The sequence below is a fragment of the Zonotrichia leucophrys genome, chromosome 2 (genome assembly GCF_028769735.1).
Source record: "Zonotrichia leucophrys gambelii isolate GWCS_2022_RI chromosome 2, RI_Zleu_2.0, whole genome shotgun sequence".
Classification (NCBI taxonomy): Eukaryota; Metazoa; Chordata; class Aves; order Passeriformes; family Passerellidae; genus Zonotrichia; species Zonotrichia leucophrys.
Window position 1 is genome coordinate 138,840,264 of NC_088171.1, and position 23,481 is coordinate 138,863,744.

The window sequence follows — 23,481 nt, forward strand, 5'->3', positions numbered from 1 at the left end:
AATGATTACTTGTCAACAAGATGGAGTGAAGCCACAAAGACTGCGCCAAAAGCTTGAGTGTCCAACTGTGTAAAGGTCCAAGACGCTAATTTCAGAAGAAAGAGACAGTGATCCAGCTTGTACCCTATATTTTATAAAAAGCAAGTCAGCTCACCTCACCTTTCTTTCCCAAAAACAAAATTACTTCAAATCAAAAAGACTTCCAAGAAAATGGACCATTTATTTATTTATGCTTTTTTTATGTAACCAAAAACCTATTTTTTAAAGAAAAAAATAATCTATATTTTTGTATTTTTCACAAAATTTTTGCATTAAAACATAAAAACTGACTATTACAGGGCACTTCATATAAAAACTAAAAATATTTTAAAAACATGTATCAGTTAATCCAGAAATTTAATGAAATCAAATTTAGTTGAGTAATTCAGTTTTCTGGTTTGTTTTCTCAGCTTTCTAAAGTATGGAGTTATCATCATGGAATACTGAGGGTGTACATACAAATATTTATTGTGAACAATAGGAAGAAGTACCTTCTGTATAAGTAATACCAATAGTGAATAGAAAATTCACACCTCATCCTTTTTTCTTGGTACTCTATTAACTCTGTTGCCATGTTGTAATTTCTCTTACCACCATTCTGATACTGCAGTTTCAAAGGATCTTGTACTACTTAGACTAGAATGATTCTTAGTAAATTCTTGAAGCTAAACTTCAAGAGCTCAGCTTCAAAAAATTTATAGTAGTCCTTTTCTTCAGTTTTCTCCAGTCAGCTAATTAAACTTGATTCAAAAGTACATTAGCAGGAGTTTCATCCATGATAGACTTTAGAACCCCTGGCCAGAACTGAGAGATCATTGTGCAAAGGATATCAGGCAGACACAGAAGTGCTTTTCATCCCAGAGATAATTAGCTTAATAAAGGTAATATTTATATGTAATATTCAATTACAATTGATGAAGTAATTATTTTTAATGAATGAATGAAAATGAGTGTTTCGGTATGGAGGCATTCACATTGGTGTAAATGCTGCTTTATGTTAATTTAGCTCATTGCCAGAATATTGTTTGAATTTGAAAATTCTCTGAGTGGATGTAACATGATAGGTATATGTCTTTTCATTTGAATCTTTTTCAAATTTAATTTTAAGAGTTAATGAAGAGAACTGAAGAGGGTTAAGCATGGAGTCAGGATTATTAGGGCCAGAAAAATGTCTAGATTGTATTCGTTGTGCTTGAAATAAATTAATGCACCCTCCTACCACAATAGAAATTGAATATTCTCAATGTTCCATTCAATGTGCATTGAATGACTGAGTGTGAATTTATTTTCCACTATTATTTTGATTAAATATGATAAACGGACAATTTTTCTGAAATTTACAATGCATAAAATGAACCATACAAAGTCATGGTTCATTTATTCCTTAAAGTAAGAAAACTGTATACCTATATAATGAATACAGTAAAATTGGTAGAATCTGACTCGTATTCTGCACAATTTAGCAAGAAAAGAATGTAGTGGTGTTGAGCCAGAAATAAAAAGCTTTGAAGTCTATCTTCTACATACTAAATGGACATGAAAATCTTAATGGAAAAAAGGAGTCTTCATCCATAAATGTAAATTCTGGACTTTTGGAGTTGGATACAGCAACGGGATTTGTGTTTTAATCTGTATAATCCAAGTGGTGATGATCTAAATCTCTGAATGTCTAGAAGTGCTATCCTTAAACACTGCAGATTTAGGCTTGCAGGCAAAGCAAATAGGTGTGTATACATGCAATTGAATTCTATGCTGGAATACATTTCCTCTTGTTTTAGTTATACACCTAATTAAATAGATAACTTATCGAAGCCATTCAGATCCTTGCTCTAATCAACAAATACAGGTACAAATTCCCATGGTGTGATTCAACCCATCTAAAACATCTATCTGCAATTTTTGAAAGAACATCATTTATTTGTAATTTAAAAGATACAACAAAGCCTTATTTTATCATATTTGCTCTGGCAGTAACGAAGGATTAAATGAATTAGAGAACATTGCATATGTGATCTCCATCCATCCTGCAGTCCCATTGCACACACAGAACTTCATGATTTTATCTTATGCATATGTTGTAAAGCTGACAATTTCTGATACATTTCAGTGAGCTATCATTTAGTGCCTTGGGATTGGTTGATTCAAATTCAAGTTATTCTTAGTGATTCCTCACCCTCAAATGTTTTAAACCTAATGGTGGAGGTGAACAAAATGTCTAATAATGTCCTATTATTAAGTGTACATTTGACAGTAATATCTCTCCTTCTTAGAGTGTTGTTGGACACAAGAAGAATTTGAGGTGATGCAGTGCATTATGTTAGTTTTCTACAGGTACAGGAAGCCATTCCTTCTAGCCTGTCTTCAGAATGAATACCTAATGGATTTATGAAAAGGGAAAATGAAAGACAGGATTAATTATATGCTGGAAATAATTTTGTGTGAGGTTTTGAGAGGAACTTTAGTGAGTATTAGGTATTCTCTTCTCTAGAATAGAAAATATATGTACCTAAAACAGCTATTTAAAATATGACTATTTTCATAATTTAGTATAAAAATAGTTATAGCACAGGACTTTAAGTTAAATATAAGAACTGTGAAATTATTTATCCTTTAATGAAGGAATTTATTCTTTTGAAGAATATTTTACTAAATATTTTTATTTTTCATTGTATTTAAACAAAGAACAATAATACTATTTTTTTTAAATAGGAATAGTCCAATGGTAAAATATTATCTATCAGTATACCTGATAGATAGTGAATATGTATTTTTATTATAATTTCAAGTATACATGGATTACTGTGCTACAGGCTTTCCATAGAATAGCTGGAGCTTGCAGCCTAAGATTTTTTTGAAGAAGAGAGGTGAGCATTAGGTGTATAACTATTAACTTCTGGTTTGATTTTCTAATTCAAGGACAAAGTTGTGTCATTGAGATGCTAACAATATAAATTACAGATGTACCAGAAGGTCATTTTGCATCACTTTCCACTGAACTATGAATCTCCTAGGTTCTGAGAGGAAGAACTAGATGATTTTATGCACTCAAACTCACAGCTGGGGAGTACTTCATTCATTGGTTCAGTGCTTAACATGCTTGCCAAGTGAGCAGATGCCAATAAAAAAGTCACCATAGGGTGACATTTAAAGGACCTCAAACTATTCAATGTATTTTTGAAATGAAATTTAAAGAATTTAGTTGGTTCATATGATCTGAAGTCACTTTTTTTCAGTGCTGTTTTTAGATTTTTTCAATAAAAATGATTAGGTTTGGCTCAAATATTAATGATGTGTTTGAACATAATAATGACCAATTAAATACAGACGACAAAATAGCTTAAGCTATTGGGTTTGACTATAAACATATGGCATCAGTAGAGCTGCCTTTTTAATGCCCTAAACCCAAAGTCCAATAAGACCACATCTGTGGTCTTCAAAGAAATTCACAGTTCCCAAATAAGTAAAATAATTTCACTGTAATGTGATTGAATTGATGCAAGATTTCTTAAGACTTTTTCTTATTTGATATTTTTTTTTTAATCTTCTAAGCACTATGACTCCAGCTGCTCAAAATATGTAATCATCAAATCTTCTTCACAGAAAAGGCTGTTATTAAAATAGCTGAAATTAGTCTGGATTTCTGGTTATTCCAAATATTGGATGAAAGACTACATTACAATCATTGCTTAAAGCTTTTAAACACATGTTACTGTCCCAAGGAGACTGAATGGTGACATATATTCTGAAACAATTCTGTTTTCTATTTAGTTTACTTCTTGGGACAAGATTGCAGTACTTTGGAAGGACAATAGCAAAATCTTGAATCTCCATTTGTTAGGACATCTTATAATAAAGTTATATTAATAATGAAGGCATAATTTTTACTGTTAATCTTTTAATGAGTAAAAAAGCTGCTTTCTCAGTCTTCCAGCCTGGGCAGTTGTAGGGACCAGGCCTTTCTTTCTCTTGGGTTTTGTGGTTATTTGGTTTTAGCAGTTTGGGGTTTTTTGCTATGTTTCTCCCCCTCCACTGCATTTTCCTATTTTGTAGCTCCAAAAATCAGTAGGAAAATCATCCTAACAGAACAACTGCAGAAATGCCTCCTCCCTGATACATTTTTCACTTGTTGGCAGTAAAAGACAGAGAGACTTGGAAAGAGATACATGATAAGTTAGTGTGACCATGGCCAAGTTTCCACCCTGAAATATTCTGATATATTTCAGGGAAGGAGCTCATTAGGATCAGACTAGGATCAAGGAACTGCAAAAATTTCTTTTACAAAACACCTTCTGCTTATAAAATGGTTCACTGTTAGGCCCTGTTTACATACTTTTAATCCATATTTCTTATTTTTCCTCTTCATTATATTCCTTTGGATACAAACCACTTCTCTCTCAAGCAAGATTACCTTTATTGATTCAAATATTTGTATTCACCACTGGGTACACAGATGCAAATTTCAAAGATACTGGATTGCTCTCAGTGATTTCTATTTAATTTCTTTGATTTAGAAAACAAATAAAAAGGTCTTTGCAGTCCCCACTATATTTTGCTTTGCATTTCTTCAGTATATATTCCTGACTGCAGAACTGGCTGATTATTCCACTTGCTTAGAAAGAGAATCTCTGAACAATCTGTTTTACTGAAAAAAGGGGAGGGGGGTGTTTGCCACTTGCTGTTTGTATCCAGTTGTTTATTTATAGTAATTTTGTAGGAAATTTTCTAGTTGAATTTTAGATAGAGATGAATTGCATCTGCTCTGATAACATGAGTAAATTTCAAGATAATGTGAATAAATTCTCAAAGAGGGAAATAAACAAATTTGGAAGTAGGCAGTTGCACATATTTTGAGGCAAAAAGTGATCCCATCTCTTTATAGAAGTTTATAACGTTAATTGCATTTTGGGAAGTCATTGAAAGACTGTAAAAATATGGCTATTTGGTGAGACAAAATTACTTTGAGTTGTTACTTAGTGAAAGTGTTGAATTTCTGGTTTTGGAGATCATCATGGAAACAACTGAAGGATGGCGGCCCTATTGTTTCTGAGAGGTAGAACCTGGGGCATGTCAATAAGGCAGGAAACTGGAGGAGAACCATATAGTTTGATGATTACAAGGGATGAATAGCAAAAGAAGGAATGGGAAGAGTAGGAAAAAGTGGTGTGTACATATATATATATATGGATACATATACATGTGCATATACCTATATTTTGTGAAAGGGTAAAGCCTCCCTGAAACCAGCACTTGGGTCATGAGACTTACCCACCTCAAACTGATTATATAAGAGTTGCATGAGAAGAAAAAGGCAAACATCAACTTTGTTACTTGCATAGGGTGAGACCATGCAAGAGCACTGGTCTGATAAAGCACCTGTACCACATCTGTCCAGGTCTTGTAAATGTTTGGGATGATGTCAGAGCAATGTGGTTCTCTAGTTGTGAGTATCACACTTCAAGTTCCACTCTAACAGTGTGTGTGTGTATTAAGTGTAACTTTGGATGGAATACTTTGCTTTTTGCTTCAATACTTGAGGCCTGGAGAGTCCTATCATTTTAAAATACATGTAATGGTAAACACCCACTTGCACAGTTTAGAAGTAATAATAGACAATAAGAAATAGGCTTCTAAAACCTGTGTTTTGTAACGTTTCTTATTATTGAATCACCAAGTCAAACTTTTGTTTCTTCAAGCCATCTGTTCCTCCTGTTCTCAGACTCCTTTCTCCCATTCCCATTTTGTATATAGGACTGTAGATCCTGCAATGACAAGCTGATTGTTATGCAAGATTTGCTTTCTCCAAAAACAAAAAAGTTTCTCATTTAGGTCTTGAAACCCTCCCTAGATTTTGACTTCACATTTCAGTTATAGGCTCAGGCAGACTGGCAACACATCTGTTGCCAGACTGGCGACTGATGAGTGGTTCTATTTACTATAAGAATCGTACTGATGAAGTCCTGTTTCTTGTATTTACTGCCATCAAATGGATGGAACATTTTAACTTTTTCCTTTCACAGGTTTTCTTTATATAATTTTTGATGACTTTGACTATGAAGGATTATCTCAATGTATTCTTGCTTTTTTTGGTTTGGTTTGGTTTGGTTTTTTAGGTTTTTTGTTTGTTTGCTTTTTGGTTTTGGTTTTTTTTGTTTTTTTGGTTTTTTTTTGTATTCCACTGGGAGTTCTTTCGGGTTTGCTTACAAATGAAAAGAAAAATAATTACTCAAATATCAATTTCATCCATATGATTCAGTAAACTGAAATGATAATTTGTTTCAGATGAATGAAGAGATTAATCATCTGATCTAAAAATTAACATTTACTAGTAGGATGATAAAAGATAATTATTTTATGTAGAAAGCTGTTGTACTTTTAATTAGTAGCTCTAAATTAGCTGAGAGGTGACTGAAGAAACAGAGCTTTTTCAAAGTGACTTTGCCATTAATTTAGAACCCTTATTACATAATTAAAAGTATGGTTTGAATTAAATCTCCTATCTTAATAAAGTTCTTTTTTATTTTGGCATAATAGTGTTCTATTATTGTATTCTTCTTATTATTACTATTGTTACTCCAGAGTTTAAATTGTTTATTCCTTCTACCATGTATATTACTTGAGAGGTTAGTCTCCCTAAGTATTAGAGAGAGACTTAAAAACAAATTTATCAAAGGAAAACCAGCCTACAAATTTGGGCACCTTACTTAAATACCTCATTAGCCCATTTCATGGTCCCTTGCTACATTTTTTTTATCATTTTCGTATATTAAAAAGTCACTTCTGCCCAAAACTATAATGAGGGGTTTTGAAAGATACAATTAGTTTGAACTTCATGTAATTTGTGTTTATATAGATAATAGTTTCATTAATGATTTTGTTATTGCCATCACAAAAGTCATCAACAAAACCAATTTTTCTAGATCTTTTGTCTCTTTGGGTATCCCTTCTGTTATATACAGGCTACTGTTAAGATCTACAGAAAAGCAACAAAAAATTGCAGGTGTTTGCTTTCTCCTTCAGTTCAGAGACTGTAATAGAAAAATTAGCAATAAACAAAATTCAGATGTTTTACCCTTACCAGTTTTTTCTTTTCAGAAGATCTTACTTAGACAGTCAGATGCTATGAAAGTGTGATTGTGGTTTGCTTTTTCAAAGCATGGAAGCAATTGTGTAAGAACACAATGTTCAAGATTACCAAGATCTTCACATTTCTGTGGTTCAGAAAAATTTTGTAGCAACAGAGCGATGGCCTCCAACTTACTGTCTGCAGTCTAAACTCTTCCACTCATTTTTCTCAATAAAATTGTCCAATGAAGTGATGGATCATGCAACGTGCACAGCTGGTCTCAGAATGTTATTATCTGAGTAGTACCTTCTTCACAATAAAGTACATGTCAGTAGTTGTTAGCTCTACAGTCTTGGATTCTTTTCCTGTTCACACACTATTTTGTAAGAGACTCAAGTAAAAAACTCTTTGGGTTCCAATTGCTGGGCCTAAGGGAAAAGCATTCCATCTAATTGCCTTGTTCCTTTCAGAGAATCCTGAGTACTTGCACATCATAACAGTATTTTATTTAGAAGAAGAAAAATAATGTCATTAATTATACTTTTTTTTTTTTTCACTACTGTATTACTCACAGATGTACTTTCAGAGAAGTGAACACATAATTTTGTCTCCCTTGCTCTTCCACTCAGAGTAGATTTGAAGTCACAAGTTTAAACTGTACAAAGCAGTTTATTTCAAATCAGCAGCTAGGTCTGCAGCATTGACTACTGCCTTGGTAAAATAATCTCAGAAAACACAGCCTGCGCAAAGTAGATGTGAAACATACTTCTCTCATTCTTCTGCTTTGATTTAGGTTTATAGCATTAATCACTGATGGATCTGTTAGGCATTATCATAGATTTAAAATGTGTTGTTTTATATACTACAAAAATACCTAATTAAAAAACATTACTAGTGACCAAAGACCTACTTTAGTTTTTTAGAAAGACTATATATAGGACTGACATAATGTGGGAAAATGTCTACACACCTTCATTGAAGCATTTCAGTAGGATGCTTTGAAACTAGTGTACTTTTATATCAAACAATATATTGCCTTATTTATTAGTAGGCTTTCTCTATGCAGCTTTTATTCAAATTAAATTTCTAATTCTCACTCTAGTCAGTGCTCCAGGTCTGTTAACTCAGTCTCAGTCTATTAAATAAAATATAATTACTGCCTAGGGCCAGCTGTATTTTTTTTGTCAAACTGTTTTACTTCAACTGCATTATCACTTCGATCTTCTTTCCCTAGTATAGAAATGACACTGGCAACATATGAGAGGTATATTTTTCATGCAAGACATTGAGAATGACATTTTTTCAAAAAAAAAAATAAAAGAAAATACTAGGTCAAGCAAGTTTTGCGGTTTCTGTGATTTGGGAAATTGACTCCAATTTAGTGCTCTCACTAAAACCATTTGGCCACTTGCTACCCATCCCCCTTCCCTCTTGTGGGTGGCTGGAGATAAGAACTGTAGGCTCAAAAGATCATGGTTTGAGATAAGAACAATTTACTGTAAACAGCAATGAGATAAGAATAAGATCAGTAACAGAAACAGCATTAATGACAGAGGGCCTAAGAAAAGGAAGAATTCACATGGAAAAGAAGCCAGATGATAACAGACAGTACCAGATGGCTCTCCCTGCCAGGCTTGCAGGATCTGAAGGAACCACTTCTTCTCAAAGAGCCTTCCTTCCCCCATCCCCTGACAATCACATGAGGTGGTAAAGAAAAACCTCCTGTCCTGGCCATGCCCCTCCTGGCTACTGCAAAATGTAACCCTGTCCTGGCTGAAACCAGGACACACAGGAACAGAGGCCTTTTTCTTTTTAAATGTGGTGTTACGTTTCCTCCCACTCAGCAAATATACTGAATAATAAGGGAGAAAAAAAACATCTTTTTTTTTTAGGTGTGTAAGGCAAAATGAGATAAATTCAACATCTCAGAAATAAAATAATAAATCTGAAGAGTATTAAAGGAGTTAAAATAATAAAATACATTTTTTTTTGTCCACAGGGATAAATAAATCTATGTTACCTTTTTAAACAAATTATAATAATAGGTGTTTGAATTTCAGTTGAATAAAATCAAAACAAATCAATGTAGAGAGAAGCAAGTTTGTTTGGTTTGATGCTTCCTTCAGGTTTCAGTGATAGCAGATGTACATAATAGGAATTTAAAAATTATTGCAAGTAATATACTTTAATAATATAAAATAACATTATATAACTAGCAATAAATTTAAAAAAAAAGTTGTTTCAACTGTTTTCCCTCTACTGTTGTGTTGTTGCAGATCCTGAAAGAGCTTTACATGTATGCATGATTCAGGCCAGGAGAGAGGGATGAGAGTTGCAGAATGGAAGAAGAGAGGGAGGCAGAGGTTTGAAGCCAGAGGACAATGATAGTTTATTTAGTGTAATAAGCTCTGCTGATTTCAGAAGAAAGCAGGAAATGTGTTAATTAGGAGAGTTCAGTCCTCTTCCAGCTCCAGAAAAAGTCTTAAATCTCATATTTTATGTGGAATTGTGCTTATTTGTGGGGAAATATGCATGTAAGGTTTTTTCTGTACAGTTTAACATCACTCCTCAAGCTGAGCTTCTAGTGTTAATAACTGCACCATCTTCTGTCTCCAAATTTCTTCTTATTATCTTTTTATACATTCAGATACATATTTCCTTTTCTCAAACATGAGAAATCAGCAGATCCCATCTCCTTCTTCCTCTCCGAGTCTGAGAATGCAGGAATACTATAAGAGGAGAGAGGACAAATCATGTTTCTGTTCCACATTTCCTTTGTAGAATTGAAACAAAGGAAGAACAGCAGAGGATGACTTGCAGCTCAGTCTAGATCTGTGGGCTCAGGTTTTTGAGATCACAGAATGGAACAGCTATTTTCTTCACCTTCATCTGTGGAGGAAAAGGGCACATGTGAGCTTTAAGAACCAGAACTCTTTCCTGTCCCTCTTTACCTCTTCCTTGTTTGCAGAGAGACTCATTTATTCTGCCTTTTCCTCCCTAATAATCTGGATATCATGCCAGGAAATGTAGGATTACATTTGCCATCTCCAGCTGAGACTACGAAAGGAACACCAATAATTCTTGATGAAAAGCAGATAATTCAGTAAAGGCTTTTTCCACAGACTTTAGGGAGAGTCTCCACAGAGATTAAGGACTAGAGAGTAGTGTAAGTCACAAACATTGGGAAGAACTAGTATATATTCCAATTAATTCACCTTATTCAAATACAGTTAACTGGCACATCTTTGTGTGGTTTGGAAAACCTTCATGAATTTTATGTTAATCACTCATAATAATTTGCTAATGACAGTAAATTTATGCTATACATATGATGTTGAAATAGGACTTTTGTAGGTTTGTCTTGTATGGTCATGCCTCTTTACACTGGGAAACTAGTGTTAAGTTTCTATAGCTTATCTACAGTTCAGTTGCTATAGAAAATGTGGATATATATATATATATATATGTCTGTGTGTGTGTGTGTGTGTGTGTGTGGGAGGGAGGGAGGGAGGGAGGGAGGGTTCCTTTTACCTATTGGCAGCTTTAGCAACTTTTCAGTTAAATAATTATTCTCTTTATTTTATATCTGGTTATGTTTAGTAACATTAATATATCAAGTCCATTTAGTTTCATTGCCCAGTTACTCAGCACCTCTCTGTCCTTAACTTATGTCACTAGGAATATCCCTTTCAATGGTTTACACATAAACCCCTTTCTAGCCTTATTTTGGCATCTAGTCTGTAGTGCACCCAAGAGGCTCATACAGGTGGAATTAATTTTTACCTCTTCCAAGGGCAGGAACACTAGACAACTGCTTTATTCTGTTGTTTTGAAATTAATCAGGATTTACACAACATGATACTATTAGCAGAGACTCTATTTTGTATTCACAAACTATTAATAATTTTCCTGTTGCAGCATATGATAAGAAGTGTCAACCATAACAGAGAAATGGAATTGATATCACTAAAGATCACTGTTACAGACACAGACCAGACTGAATGTATTAGCAGTAACTGGCAGACAACCAAATGTTTGGAAATGTCAGGGGAGAAACATTTTTTAAAATTGAGACCTCTGCTACTATTTTCATTTAGAAATTACAGTAGCAGTGCTAGCTCAGACATAGTCAGTGCTATGTCAAACTGAAGTATTACACTGAACAGCTAAAGATCAAATCTTCTAATTCTTTTATGTGAGCTGGTCAAAATCAGTTTAGGTTTCCTTACTGAGAGCAGTACTCCTATCCATGAGTTCTGTAAGATCCTCTCTTTAGGGTGTCATCTTTCAATCTTTTCCTCCAAAAATCTTCTCAGAGATTATTGAACTGCTTCTCTTCAAAAAGCCCAACAAACACTCAAATTATCTTGCAGCTTTACTGGACATTTTTCTCAGCAGAGGGGGGCAAATATCTGTTTAGTTTGTGTCTACATGAATATGTTACTTTTAAAATGCTGAGTCAGTTTGTCATTTGTATTTCTAATTCAATGAATCACAGTGTATTGCTGATTCATCCTAAATACAAAGGAAAAATTCATAATTTTTTCCTTATCTCCTGTTTGTTACAAAACTAAACACTTAAATGAAAGGAGCCATTTAAAGAGAAAGGCTATATTCCTGTAGGAGGGGCAGATATACATTGCAACAGAAGGTATACTGACTTTTTAAACATTATAGTAAAAGTAATTTTTCTGCTTTTGTCATATATTAAAACAGTAAAGGGTCATAATAAGACTTTGTACCAGATCATCTCTGAGTTTATTATATATAATTTCCATGATTAAGTGATGTTATGCAAAAGTCTTGGCTTGCAGAGCTACTTCATATAAATAATGTATGCACCTTAACTTTAAAATATTTCTAGATGCAGATATTGTGATATTAATTTATGCATTTATTTTTTTTCAAGGTTACTCCATAGCTGGTTTGAGATGTCTTGAAAGGGACATCCAAAGAAACAAGAGAAACACCACTCTTTCCTCTCCTCCTCTTCCTAAAATATTTTAAAAATCTGTAACTTCTGCAAAGAAAACTGGTTGAAGGTGTTTGTCATCATACTAGGGTAGTCAAATCTTAATGCAAGTGTCTATTTTGTGAGGAATTCCTCTCTTTCTTCTGAGAATGGCACAAGGTTTTTTCTATCAGTTGATCATTTGACACGATCAACCCTAAGGACTTGCTGAGTCTCTTTCATTGAGAGAAAACACCACACAGTAGTTTCCTGATTCCTGGAGTTATGCCTGAATCCTGTTTATTTAAAGCATAGATTTTCTGCATTGTCATTTATCATTTGGCTGACTGACCATGAACCACCACTTAGCGCAGTGAATGGGGTTTCCAGACTAGGTAGTTAGGATGCATGAGAAATTTGCATTTCTTTCTTAGTGAACACTTGTTATCCTTAATCACCATAGATACTATTTCTCTAGTGAGAGATTTCTCTGTTTTTTAAAGAAGTTTCTCAAAAATGTGGACTTCTTCCTCTTTTTTATTTTCTTTTCCCCCAAAAAATTAAATATGGTATTGGAATTTCTTTAAAGGAGTTCACAAGAAAAAAATATTAAGCTAAATCGTAAGCAAAGAGAGCATATCATCAGTGGATCAGAAAGAGAAACAGATTTTTATGGGTTTTTTTCACTGTGAAATAAAATTTTTATATTTTATTTGTTCATGTTGTGAACAAAACTCCTTTGGAAACATTATTTAGACAGACTACAAAATTTTCTTTGAAACTATGAAAAGTTAACTATTACAGAGTAACTTCAAATTCTGAGAAAGACCTCTAGCTCTAAAACTAGATCTTTTTTTATACCACAAGTGGTAAACACCTGAATACCTTAATTTTTCATTCACAATTAGAAGAAACCTCTTTTAAATATATTAGAGGAAATTATCTATACTACCATTTTAAAGCACAATTTTAAATTCTCGTTCTTAACAAATAAGTTGACTTATCTGGGTCTTTTGTTTGTTGAGATTTTGCTCAGTTCTTTCAACTGATTTGGTGCTAGAGAAACAGTGAAGTTACTGTAGAAAATAAGGGCCAGACTGAAATAGATTCTGATTGGAGACAAAAGAACTGTAAAGGTAATTTGGGTTCTGTTATAGTTAATACAGTTAATATGATTTTCATATTTCCTTGTCAGTTACTAAGACCTATCATTATAAATGCTGATTCAGCCTTTAAACAAATGCCTAAAGTCTCACCAGCAGGGCATATATGAATAGCACATCTCAGTTTCTGTAACAGCAATGCTTAAACCATGTTAGTCCTTCTGGTGTTTTTTTAAAGGCAAATGAATTACGACTGTAGTGACTTGATTTTACACTAAAGCTTACTGATTTCAGTAAATCATTAGGCACACAAAATATCCCTAAGAAGGGAAAATCCAGGGTGAAGACACTTCCCAGGAAGCAGGGCCTCAGCACACATAGCATTTGCTCCAGAAGGCAAACATTGTAGGATAAAAAATATCCCTCATTCCTCCTCTCTCCCTTAGCTTTTATATCTGTGCTGCCATCACACAGTATGTAATATCTCTCTGGCTAATTTGAGTCAGGTGTCCTGGCTCTGTGCCCTCCCCCAGGACCTTGCCCACTCCCAGCCCTTGTTTACACTGCTGTGTTATCAACACCTTTCCAGCTACCAATGCAAAGCACATTGCGAGGGCTGCTAAAGAAAAATGAACTCTATCTCAGTCAGACCCAATACAGTCAGAAATGTGAGCAATTCAGGGGTCTCTTTTGGAACACACTGATTGTACATGGCCCTGGACAGATGAGAAGTCAGGGAAATAAATTTAATTTTCAGGGATCACTTCTTCAAGAAAGTAATGGTTCATGCCAATGATCAGGCTATCAAACAAAGGTAGCAAAGACCCTGCACAGATGAACAAGGAGCTGCTGATAAAACTTGAACATTAAAAAAAAAGAAAAATTCAAGGGGTTGAAGCAAGGTCAGATGTTCAAGGAGGAATACAAACACTTGAACGGCACTGAAAAGATGAGGTTAGAAAAGTCAAAATCTATGTAGAGTTGAATCTGGGGTGAAGTCTCTGAAGAAAAATAAATTCAGAGAAACATGAATTAATAAATTTCTTTTTAACTGCAGTCTTTACTAGTAAACCAATCTTGAACAATCCTGGAACCCTGAGACCAGCAGAAAAGTCTAGAGTAAGGATGACTTAGAGGAGGAGTAGGAGCACTCAGACAAACTGGGCAAAACCATGGGACACGATGTGTGCATGGGAGTCAGTTACCCTTGGCAGGTTGTGATGCTGAGGGAAGTTCCCAAGGGCTGGAAAAAGATAACAACATTCCTATCTTCAGGAAAAGCAAGGAGAAGGATTAAGGGAGCTAAGAGACAGTTGATCTCACCTCTCTACTTGCAAAGGTGATAGAGCAAATAGTCCTGGTCACCTTGTGCAAATATCAGAGATGATCAAGATGATTTAAAGTAGAGTTTTAAATGTTTACCCAAGGGAAAGAAAGGCAAGTCTAGGCAAGGCAAGGCAAGGCAAGGGGTAGAAACTGTAAGGGAGGCAGGATGCTGGGTCCACCCCCATAGTAGTTCAAAACCTGATTATACATGGACCAGAACGATCAGGCCATCCTGTCTGCAAAAGGAATGTACTAGACCATTGGTAAAGGCTTCTAGTCTCAGTTATTTTATAATTTTGTGCTAGGAATTATACTGAGGATACTGTTCATAATCTAATACTATTTAAATTATACCAGTATTATTTTTAAGCAGGCAGATGTAAATTCTATACATATTTATTTCTTACTCTAAAGATGAAACTAAAATTTCTTTGATGAATTTTTTAACTAGCAAACTATTTTTGGCCAATTCCATCTGTTTTTAGATGCTTTCCAAATTCTTTGAAAGTGTCCAGATGTTACAGTGATGAAGGCCATAGAAACTTCTAAATATTTAGAGGCATGGAAAGTCTGCTTATCTAGCTATTGCCTTTTTAAAAGGGAGCTTTCTTGTGCTGACATAATTTGAATTAATGGATTCCCTCACTGTCCTAACTTATTGGCTGTATTAACAGTAGAATTTACCTGGAATTTTCAAATTTAAAAAAATCACACAAATGGAAATGTATAAAAAACCCCTTAAAATGTACTTTGTTTATTTTTTTTAAGAAATGCATAAATTATTAACTATCAAATTTTCAAGAGAAAGTGTTTTTTTAACAATCTTGCATTGTTTATCTTGTAAAATAAAAGACAACTAAATGTGTAAGTAAAATATTAAACCACAAAACACAGGGAAAATTGTATTTTATTTTTAAATAGTATTGCTACAAAACATTGAATGCCAAGATGAGCATAAATTCAGAAATCATTTGCTCAACTTTAGATGTCAAAAGTCGAAAGGACAGCTTTGGACAGATGATTTTCAGTGAACAGGGGATAGCAGATGATGAAGTCATTATTCAGAGAATGCTGATCCATCCATCATTAGAGAAAAAAAATCACACCCAAATTCTTCAGTTGAAGTGATTTGATCTTCATTTGAACTGGATAATAGTTTTCAATTATTTGTTTCCCAAAGGCAGACTATACTGAATACTTACATAATATTTTATCAGCATTTGCTAATTTAAAAGGTGGTTTGCACTGGCTACAAATATGTTGGTTATTATTTAATTTTAAGAAAATTCTTTTTAAACACCAAATGAAGGAGACAATAATGAGCACCAGAGAACACAGGAATAATGAACTGGTGTTTTTCTAATAATCTGTATTTCCTTTCTCATGACATTATGTCAACTAGTCAGGTATCAGTCACTATACCTTTCAATATTTTGCAGTTTAATAAATAAAAAGTATCCTGGCACACAAAAAGGAAGGAGAAGGATCTAGATTATTTCTTCCCTAGTGGCTGCAGCATATTCCTGCTTAATTTGAGAAAGCAGCTTGACTCATGTAAATCGCTCATAAAGGGCTCAAAACCCCTTACTTGAGCTCTCTGCTGTTCTATGTTAAACTCTTTCTGGCAGTAATTCCTCTTTGCCACTTTTGATGTCTCAGCCACTTAAAATCTCTTTAAAATATATTTTATCTCAAGTTAATGGAAAACTTTTGGTTATGTTCTTATATTTTTATTTATACTTTATTAGGAAATGCATAAATTATAATGAAAAGAAAAAGTTGTCAGAAATTATACCTGGACCTTTCTCATTCCAAAGTGGCTGATTTTAGGTCATGTATTAGTTCACCTTCTTCGGTGCTGCACTTTTAGATCAAAGGGTTCTCAGGACAAAACTAGAGGCAAAACCAATATTGAAATACTTGCAAGACATATAAAAAACACCTAGAATTTTATTAATATATGGTAAAATTGTGGATAAATAGTTTATTTATTTATTTTGTAACCCATTAAAATACAAATATAGCTTAACAAGTCAATTTTTGCAGTTTTCCCAGGATACAGGTCTCGATAACAGTTATGTGTACTTGTTACAGGAGCCTCAGCTCTTGCCTGAATTTTCTATACATAGTTTGAAACTTAATTCAAAATGGGAAATAGCAGTGGAAGTCACAAGGAACTTTTCTTGTCTCAATGGCAAAATGAAATTCACTGAGTATGAAAAAAAGATTTGATAAAAGTCAAAAAATGACAGAAAAAATTACTGGATTAAAAGCTTGTTTGTTGTCTTTACCAACACCAAGAGAAGACTTGAATCCAGACAAATATTATTTTGAAAATAAGCAGAACTATTAAAAACATCAATGATTAATTTTCTGGAAATTGAAGGAGACATTATGAAGATAATTCAGCATCTCTCTTATAGTTCCTCTTAAAATATGGACAAGAATCTTTGGAAGTGTCTCAGAAAAACTTTTGTTTCAAATTTTTATAAATATAACATTCAGTCTTTTCCTTCAAAAAGAGGCTTTTAAAACTGAAACAAATATATGATACGATCAGGAGTAAGGAACAAGGAACTGCCTTTAAAAAAAAATCAGTCAAAGAAAGGTCAACAATTTGAAGACAATTCAGTTTAAATATACAATTTTTAAAGCTTTAAGGGTGTATAATTAATTGAAAGAAATGGAGAATAGAGCTTCATCTTCAATAACTAAAACTACTAAATGAAGGTACTGCAGAACTTTTGACAGACAACCAGAACCTAGTAGGAACACATTGGAATAATGAACAAGAAATGCTTCAATTTATTTTCAGTTGTTCCAATACATAAAAATATCTGGCTGCTTCCACCTTTATACATGCATAGTTCCTAAGTAATTTTCCCCTCCACTGCTTATATTGGATATAAATATTTTCTAGGTACTAGGGTCAGAACTAACCCAAAAATTTCTTTGTCTTTTTTTTTTTTTCCCTCTGATTAATTGTATTGAAAGGGAAGACATCTTTAATTCAAATGGGCTATGTAAACTTGCATTGAGTTGATCTACTAGAATGACTTTAAAAATAAAGATTTTTGTGATTCAATAGATGTATTCTAAAAATTGTTTGTTGCCTTCAATCAGTTGTTCATTTATTTCACAAAAGCAAAATATATGGAATGTTACTATTCTTAAAAAAGGGAAACATTCCAAGGTAAGTAAAAGTTACAGAGGTTTATCAACAAAATTAATTCATAAAGCACAGTCTATAATAATATGCCTGGAATTATAAAGGAGGAAATTGCACTGAGAACTTAGATGTGTGGTGGAGGGCACAAAATTTGAAGGTAGAAAATAATTCAATAGCAGTAAAATTGTTCTGTTCCATAGTTATTAGAATCCTTTAATGATTATATGTATTTGTAAGGCTTCTGTACCTTCATTGTCTCTTTTAGATGTACTTTCATCCTTTTACTGTACTTTTAATGGTGTGAAAAATAACCTACATTCAGCACCAGGACAGGTGATGTAGTTATTTTTAAAACCATACATTAATATATATTTTGTTCTCTCTCCCTTTTTTTTCCCTTTCTTATTCTATTCCATGTGTTTGTTTTGTTTTGTCTTGGCTACTGGTGCCTCTTCCTTCTATTCCTTTCTATTTGGTCAGTTGTTTTTGGCCAGTTTGTGTTTTTCCAGACATCACTCCATGATGTTGTTGAAGTATATGACGGCCCAGCTCTTCAGTCATCTTTGTTATCCTCTCTCTCAGGATCTCATTCAGGTATCATTTAAAAGAACTCTCAGTATATAGTTATTTACTTTTTTAAAATCAATCTAGAAAGAAAATGTAGTAAAAAAAAACAGGAGAAAAATGATTGTCATATTTGCTTAAATTCATCTCAAGCAAATATATGAAATCCACATTTTGAACTAAACACTTGAAAATCTTTGCATTGATGAATGAAATGAAGTAAAATTGCTTTTTATCTCCTTTTTAAAAATTCTGATATTTACCTAATATTTTGGATATTTAGGACTTCTTACTCTGTGCCTTTACGGCTTTATCTGAAATAGGTAGTACATATTCTAAAGGGAAAGCAAGGCACATTTGTACCAAAGTAAAATTAAAAAGATTAGTTACGTGTTGAGTCTATTTAAAGAGGTTGGGGGCTTGGGTGTTTTTTTTTTTTTTTTTTTTTTTTTTTTTTTTTTTTTTTTTTCCATTTTGGTTTAGGTTTTCTGTGAGTTTTTTTCTTTTTTTTTTTTTTTTTGAGGGGAGTCTGTTGTGGTGTGGGTATTTGTTGTTGTTTTTGTTGTCATTGATTCATTGGTTTGGGTTTTTTTTGAGGGGAGTTGTTTTTCTGGTTTTGGTAAAGCAAAAAAGCAACAAACATTCTTAGTAACTAAGATGAGTTTTAACTTCCCTTTCCTAGAATGACATAATACTGTCAACAAAAAATATTAAAAATGCATATATCTTGCAAAGTTTACTGTAGCAGAACAGGGTTTGGAGAGTATTATTTCTATCTGCAAAGATGTTGACAGGTGTTTTCTTTGGTTTAAAGTGGCTACGATAACTTTGTATTTTCATTGTTTGAGTAGGCGAATCTCTTCCATTGAGCTCGGGGAACCAGATCACAGTCAGATTTACCTCAGTTGGACCAGTAACAGCTAAAGGATTTCATTTTGTTTATCAAGGTGAGACAACCTAGGGAAATGTGTACATTTATTCTATTCATCATAGTTTGTAAATCATCAGAGAGGAACAGACTGAGAATGAAGAGGAAACTAATAGCCTTTTAACAATAGAAAATTGTTGCTATTTCTACAGGTTTTGAAAAATTTTTGAAACTATTCTTTTATTTGTATTTTAAAGCTGAGATCAAATACTTAAGAAACATAAGAGGGGTTACAAATTTAAGAAGAGAGTTACACAAAACTGCTGGTTTTGTTTGCTAATCTGATTGACAAATGTTAGATCCATCTGGAGCTCTAACTGGTTTATCTCCCAATTTAAATATGAATAGCTGCAAATGTTATTACCTGTGGATTAAAAATGATCTTACTGTTCTTAAGATATTTTTCTTGGTTTACATTATTAGCCTTTTTATGGGTCAAGTGGGAAATTTTATATACCAATACTTGCAACTGCAATTCACTCTTTCATTACATATAAATCCTCATCTGACAGTCAGAACACACATTTAGAAAACCACATGAATAAATGTAAATATCTGACATAAAATGTTATTTTGAAACCCGGTATTAGTTAAGTATCTCATGGTAGTATTTCTTACAAGTGTCATTTTAGATAGGTTTCCATGTGGATTTTATGCATTATTTCCAATCTTGGCAAGGATGTCAATGCTATGCTCTCCTAAATAGTAACTCAGACATCAAAAGTGAGCAATCTCTATTGTGAAGATTCACTTGGGGATTATGGAAATGTTCTCAGCTGGGAAATAGCTGAAAGTTTCTTCTAGACATTTTAAATATTTCTGATTCAATATCTGTATTCCCTCACCAAATCGAAAATTAAGAATTCAAAATTGTTTGTATGTTCACAGCTGTTCCAAGAACAAGTGCAACTCAGTGTAGCTCTGTGCCTGAACCAAGATTTGGAAAAAGGATTGGAAATGAATTTGCAGTTGGTTCACTAGTTCTTTTTGAGTGCAATCCAGGCTACATCCTCCATGGTTCAACAGCAATTAGATGTGATACAGTACCAAATGCATTGGCACAATGGAATGATTCACTCCCTACATGTATTGGTGAGTTCCTAAGGGTTTTTATTATAAATAATTACTGCTTAAAGTGTGGACTATTCTCCTGTTGAATATGTTTTTTGTTTGTCATTGGTATAGTATTTTATTCTTGCTTACATTAATTTACTTCCTTTTTTATTCAAGGCTAAGTTTTATTCTCCTTTCTATTCTAACCTTTCTATTCTATTTCTATTGTGACCTTGCTGTGAACTTTCACAAGTTTCATGAACATGCTCTGCTGCCGTAATTAATGTGATAGCTTCTCTTACATTAACGTCCCTGGAAGTTCCTGAGTATCCCTCTTTAGTCAAGAATCAGAAGTATTAGTTTGGTCCCTGACTTCTTGCAAGACTAAGATGCCTTTACACTGCAGATCTCTAACAAGATATTGCAAGCTATTAGGAAGAACATTACTATATTAAAGTTTTAGAAATACTTACATTAATATTTTGTTACTTTTCAGAAAAAGACCAGTAGCTTTTCAGATCAGAAAACATACTTTTTCTGGTTCTAGTCACTTTGAGATTAAATTCTCAAAATTAAATTCATAAATTAACATGCATCCATTGATATTTATATACTGACTTGGACCAACTGGAAATCTAGTAATTGTAATGAAATTCCCCACTTTACTTTTCCTGATAGGGAAGAGAAGTTTTTATAAAAAAATACCATAACCCATTGCAAAAATGGCATTATTGTACTGACTCCAGCAGAATACATAAACAGAGGTTTAGGTGAGTAGATGAAAAGAAAACAAAGAATATGTTTTCCTTAGGCTGATGTTTCATCTGCCATGCTAACCGGCTGATGGTGCCCAGTAGAGTATGAGTGTTTTTTAGTAAATTATAAGATTATCTCCAAAATATCAAAATCCTGATAAAGATCAAGGCTAAGTATCACTGGGGTACTATTTATAAAATCTGATTAATCAAGTTTTAAACAAATAATGTTGCTTTAGACTGTTTCAGGCATAGCAATAGAACTACAATTTCTATATCAAGAAGGAGGTGAAGTATATAGCTCTATCTCATTTAGTCTCATATATTACAGTTTAATCAGTAGAATTGTACTACATTTCCCCTTGAGTTATTTTTTTTTTTTTTTCAGTTATAACAACTTGACAAAGTATTGAAATCATTCTTTTGGACATTGATTACAATGTATTATTGCTACTTTAATACATGATTTAGTCTATGATGAGAAAGCTATCTGTGTCTAGACAAGCTCAATTGAGGAAGGGTTACAGGCCACCTTCTGTGTGAAAATTCCTGTGTCAATAAAGATGATAAAACACCTATGAGATGAAAATTGCATTAAACTAAACCACTTTAATAATTGAAGGGGTAGACGTGACCATATTAAATTGCCTTTATTCTAGTGAATGTCTTAATATTACATATTCAGATAATAGACATATAATCATTGAATCATGGAATCATTAAGGTCAGAGAAGACATCGAGTTCAACCTTTGATCAAACCCTCACCATGTCATCTACAGCACAGCACAAAGTGCCACATCCACTCATTTCTTGGACACTCACAGGGGTGATGACTCCACCACTTCCCTGGGAAGCACATTTTAATGCTTAACCACCCCTCCTGCAAAGAATTTCACTTGATGTCCAGTCTGAACCTCCCCTGGCACAGCCTGAGGCAATGTCCTCTTGCCTTACTTGCATGGGCGGAGAGCCCAACTCCCACCTGGCTGCAACCTCCTTTCAGATTGTAGAGTGATGAGATCTCCCTGAGCCTTCTTTACCCCAGGCTGAGCAGCCCCAGCTCCCTCAGCCACTCTGATGTTGTACTTTCTAGAGCCTCTGCCAGCTTTGCTGCCCCTCTCTGGACTTACTGCAGCACTTCTAGGTCTTTCTTGTAGTGCGGGGCTCAAAGATTAATACAACGCTCAAGGTGCAGCCTGGCATCAACCATTCCTTTTGGTCATCCTTTTATGAGTAATTGCGTAAACACTTTAAGTGGCACTAGCTTTTAATTTATCCATGTAGTTCCAAACACATTCCATTAATTTTATGCCACGCAATATGTAGCTGCAATATTTAAGTTGCATACTATCTATTTTCTAAATCCTCATATTTGCAGCTCCTGAGGTCCCTTCAGAACTTAGTGATGTTGCATAGAAGTGATGCATTAGCTTTTAATGGACTTGATAAACCATCTCATCAATCTTTTCCTTCAACTTCAAAAATACCAACAGAATATCCATATGCTTTTTAAGATTAAGATGTAATATTATTTGTCTCCGTTAGAGCCTCTAATGATATAGACAAGATGCACTCAAGTTGAACATTCATAAGAGAAACTTGATGGTACTTAATGTGTCTGTCCTGTTTCATGCATAACACATTTATTAATCCATGAACAGATGTGATGAATGTAGTCTTGCAAGGATCTTGTAAATCCTTTACTGATGCAGTAGATGCACAGACTGTGATGAAATAACTCACACAAGCACACAACAGTCAAGCAGTTGAGACTGGTGTTATTAATTATTTAGAGGAGCAATATTAGAAAGAATGAATGAAAAAATATTAGAAAGAAAGAAGAAACAATGTTACCTTTTTGTGACACTTTTTATCTTTTATAGTTATACAATACTTATACAATACAATATATAAAATACAGTACTTTATATTATACAATACAATACAAAGTATGGGTTTTTCATACTTCAACCTAAGCCTTAAAAAATGCTTTATTTTTGTAAGAGTACCAGGAGACAATAGAATAGATTTCACTCTGTAAAAGTCAAATAAACAAGGGGAATATTAGCATGATTCTGTCAGGTAGGAAACTGACATAATTCTAATTTTCTTCTTTTTTGGTCAGATAAAGGAAGAGTTTTGAGATATAAAATTTTATTTTCCTGAGGCATATAGGTATTTTTTAATGTAGCATCAATTTAAAATGTTTCCAGCCATAGAATAAGCTTTTATAATAAGTCTTCTCATTCTGAAGCTTTATACTTCTTTTCTTCCCTTATGCATTTCCTTTCAGTGCCCTGTGGTGGTATTTTAACAAAGCGCAAAGGGACCATTTTATCTCCTGGTTATCCTGAGCCTTATGACAACAACCTGAATTGTGTGTGGAAGATCACAGTACCAGAGGGAGCTGGGATTCAAGTAAGTTTACTTGTTATTTGCTTGCTACCATCATATTTAGAACTCTTTTTCCTTATGCAAAAGATGAAAAGATCATCTATCTGTACAATATTTCTATCTCATTAGTGATTC

The 23,481-nt window shown here is 33.6% G+C and overlaps 1 protein-coding gene across 5 annotated transcripts in view; it reads left to right on the plus strand.

Moving 5' to 3' along the window:
• CSMD3 (CUB and Sushi multiple domains 3) overlaps positions 1-23,481 on the plus strand; it is a 593,532-nt gene that overhangs the window by 459,532 nt on the left and 110,519 nt on the right. For all 5 annotated transcript variants that reach the window (XM_064706591.1, XM_064706593.1, XM_064706594.1 and 2 more), the window contains 4 exons: positions 18,132-18,245; positions 19,067-19,162; positions 20,032-20,235; positions 23,246-23,370. In XM_064706591.1, coding sequence (XP_064562661.1) covers positions 18,132-18,245; positions 19,067-19,162; positions 20,032-20,235; positions 23,246-23,370 — 539 coding nt within the window. The remainder of the gene's footprint in view (positions 1-18,131; positions 18,246-19,066; positions 19,163-20,031; positions 20,236-23,245; positions 23,371-23,481) is intronic.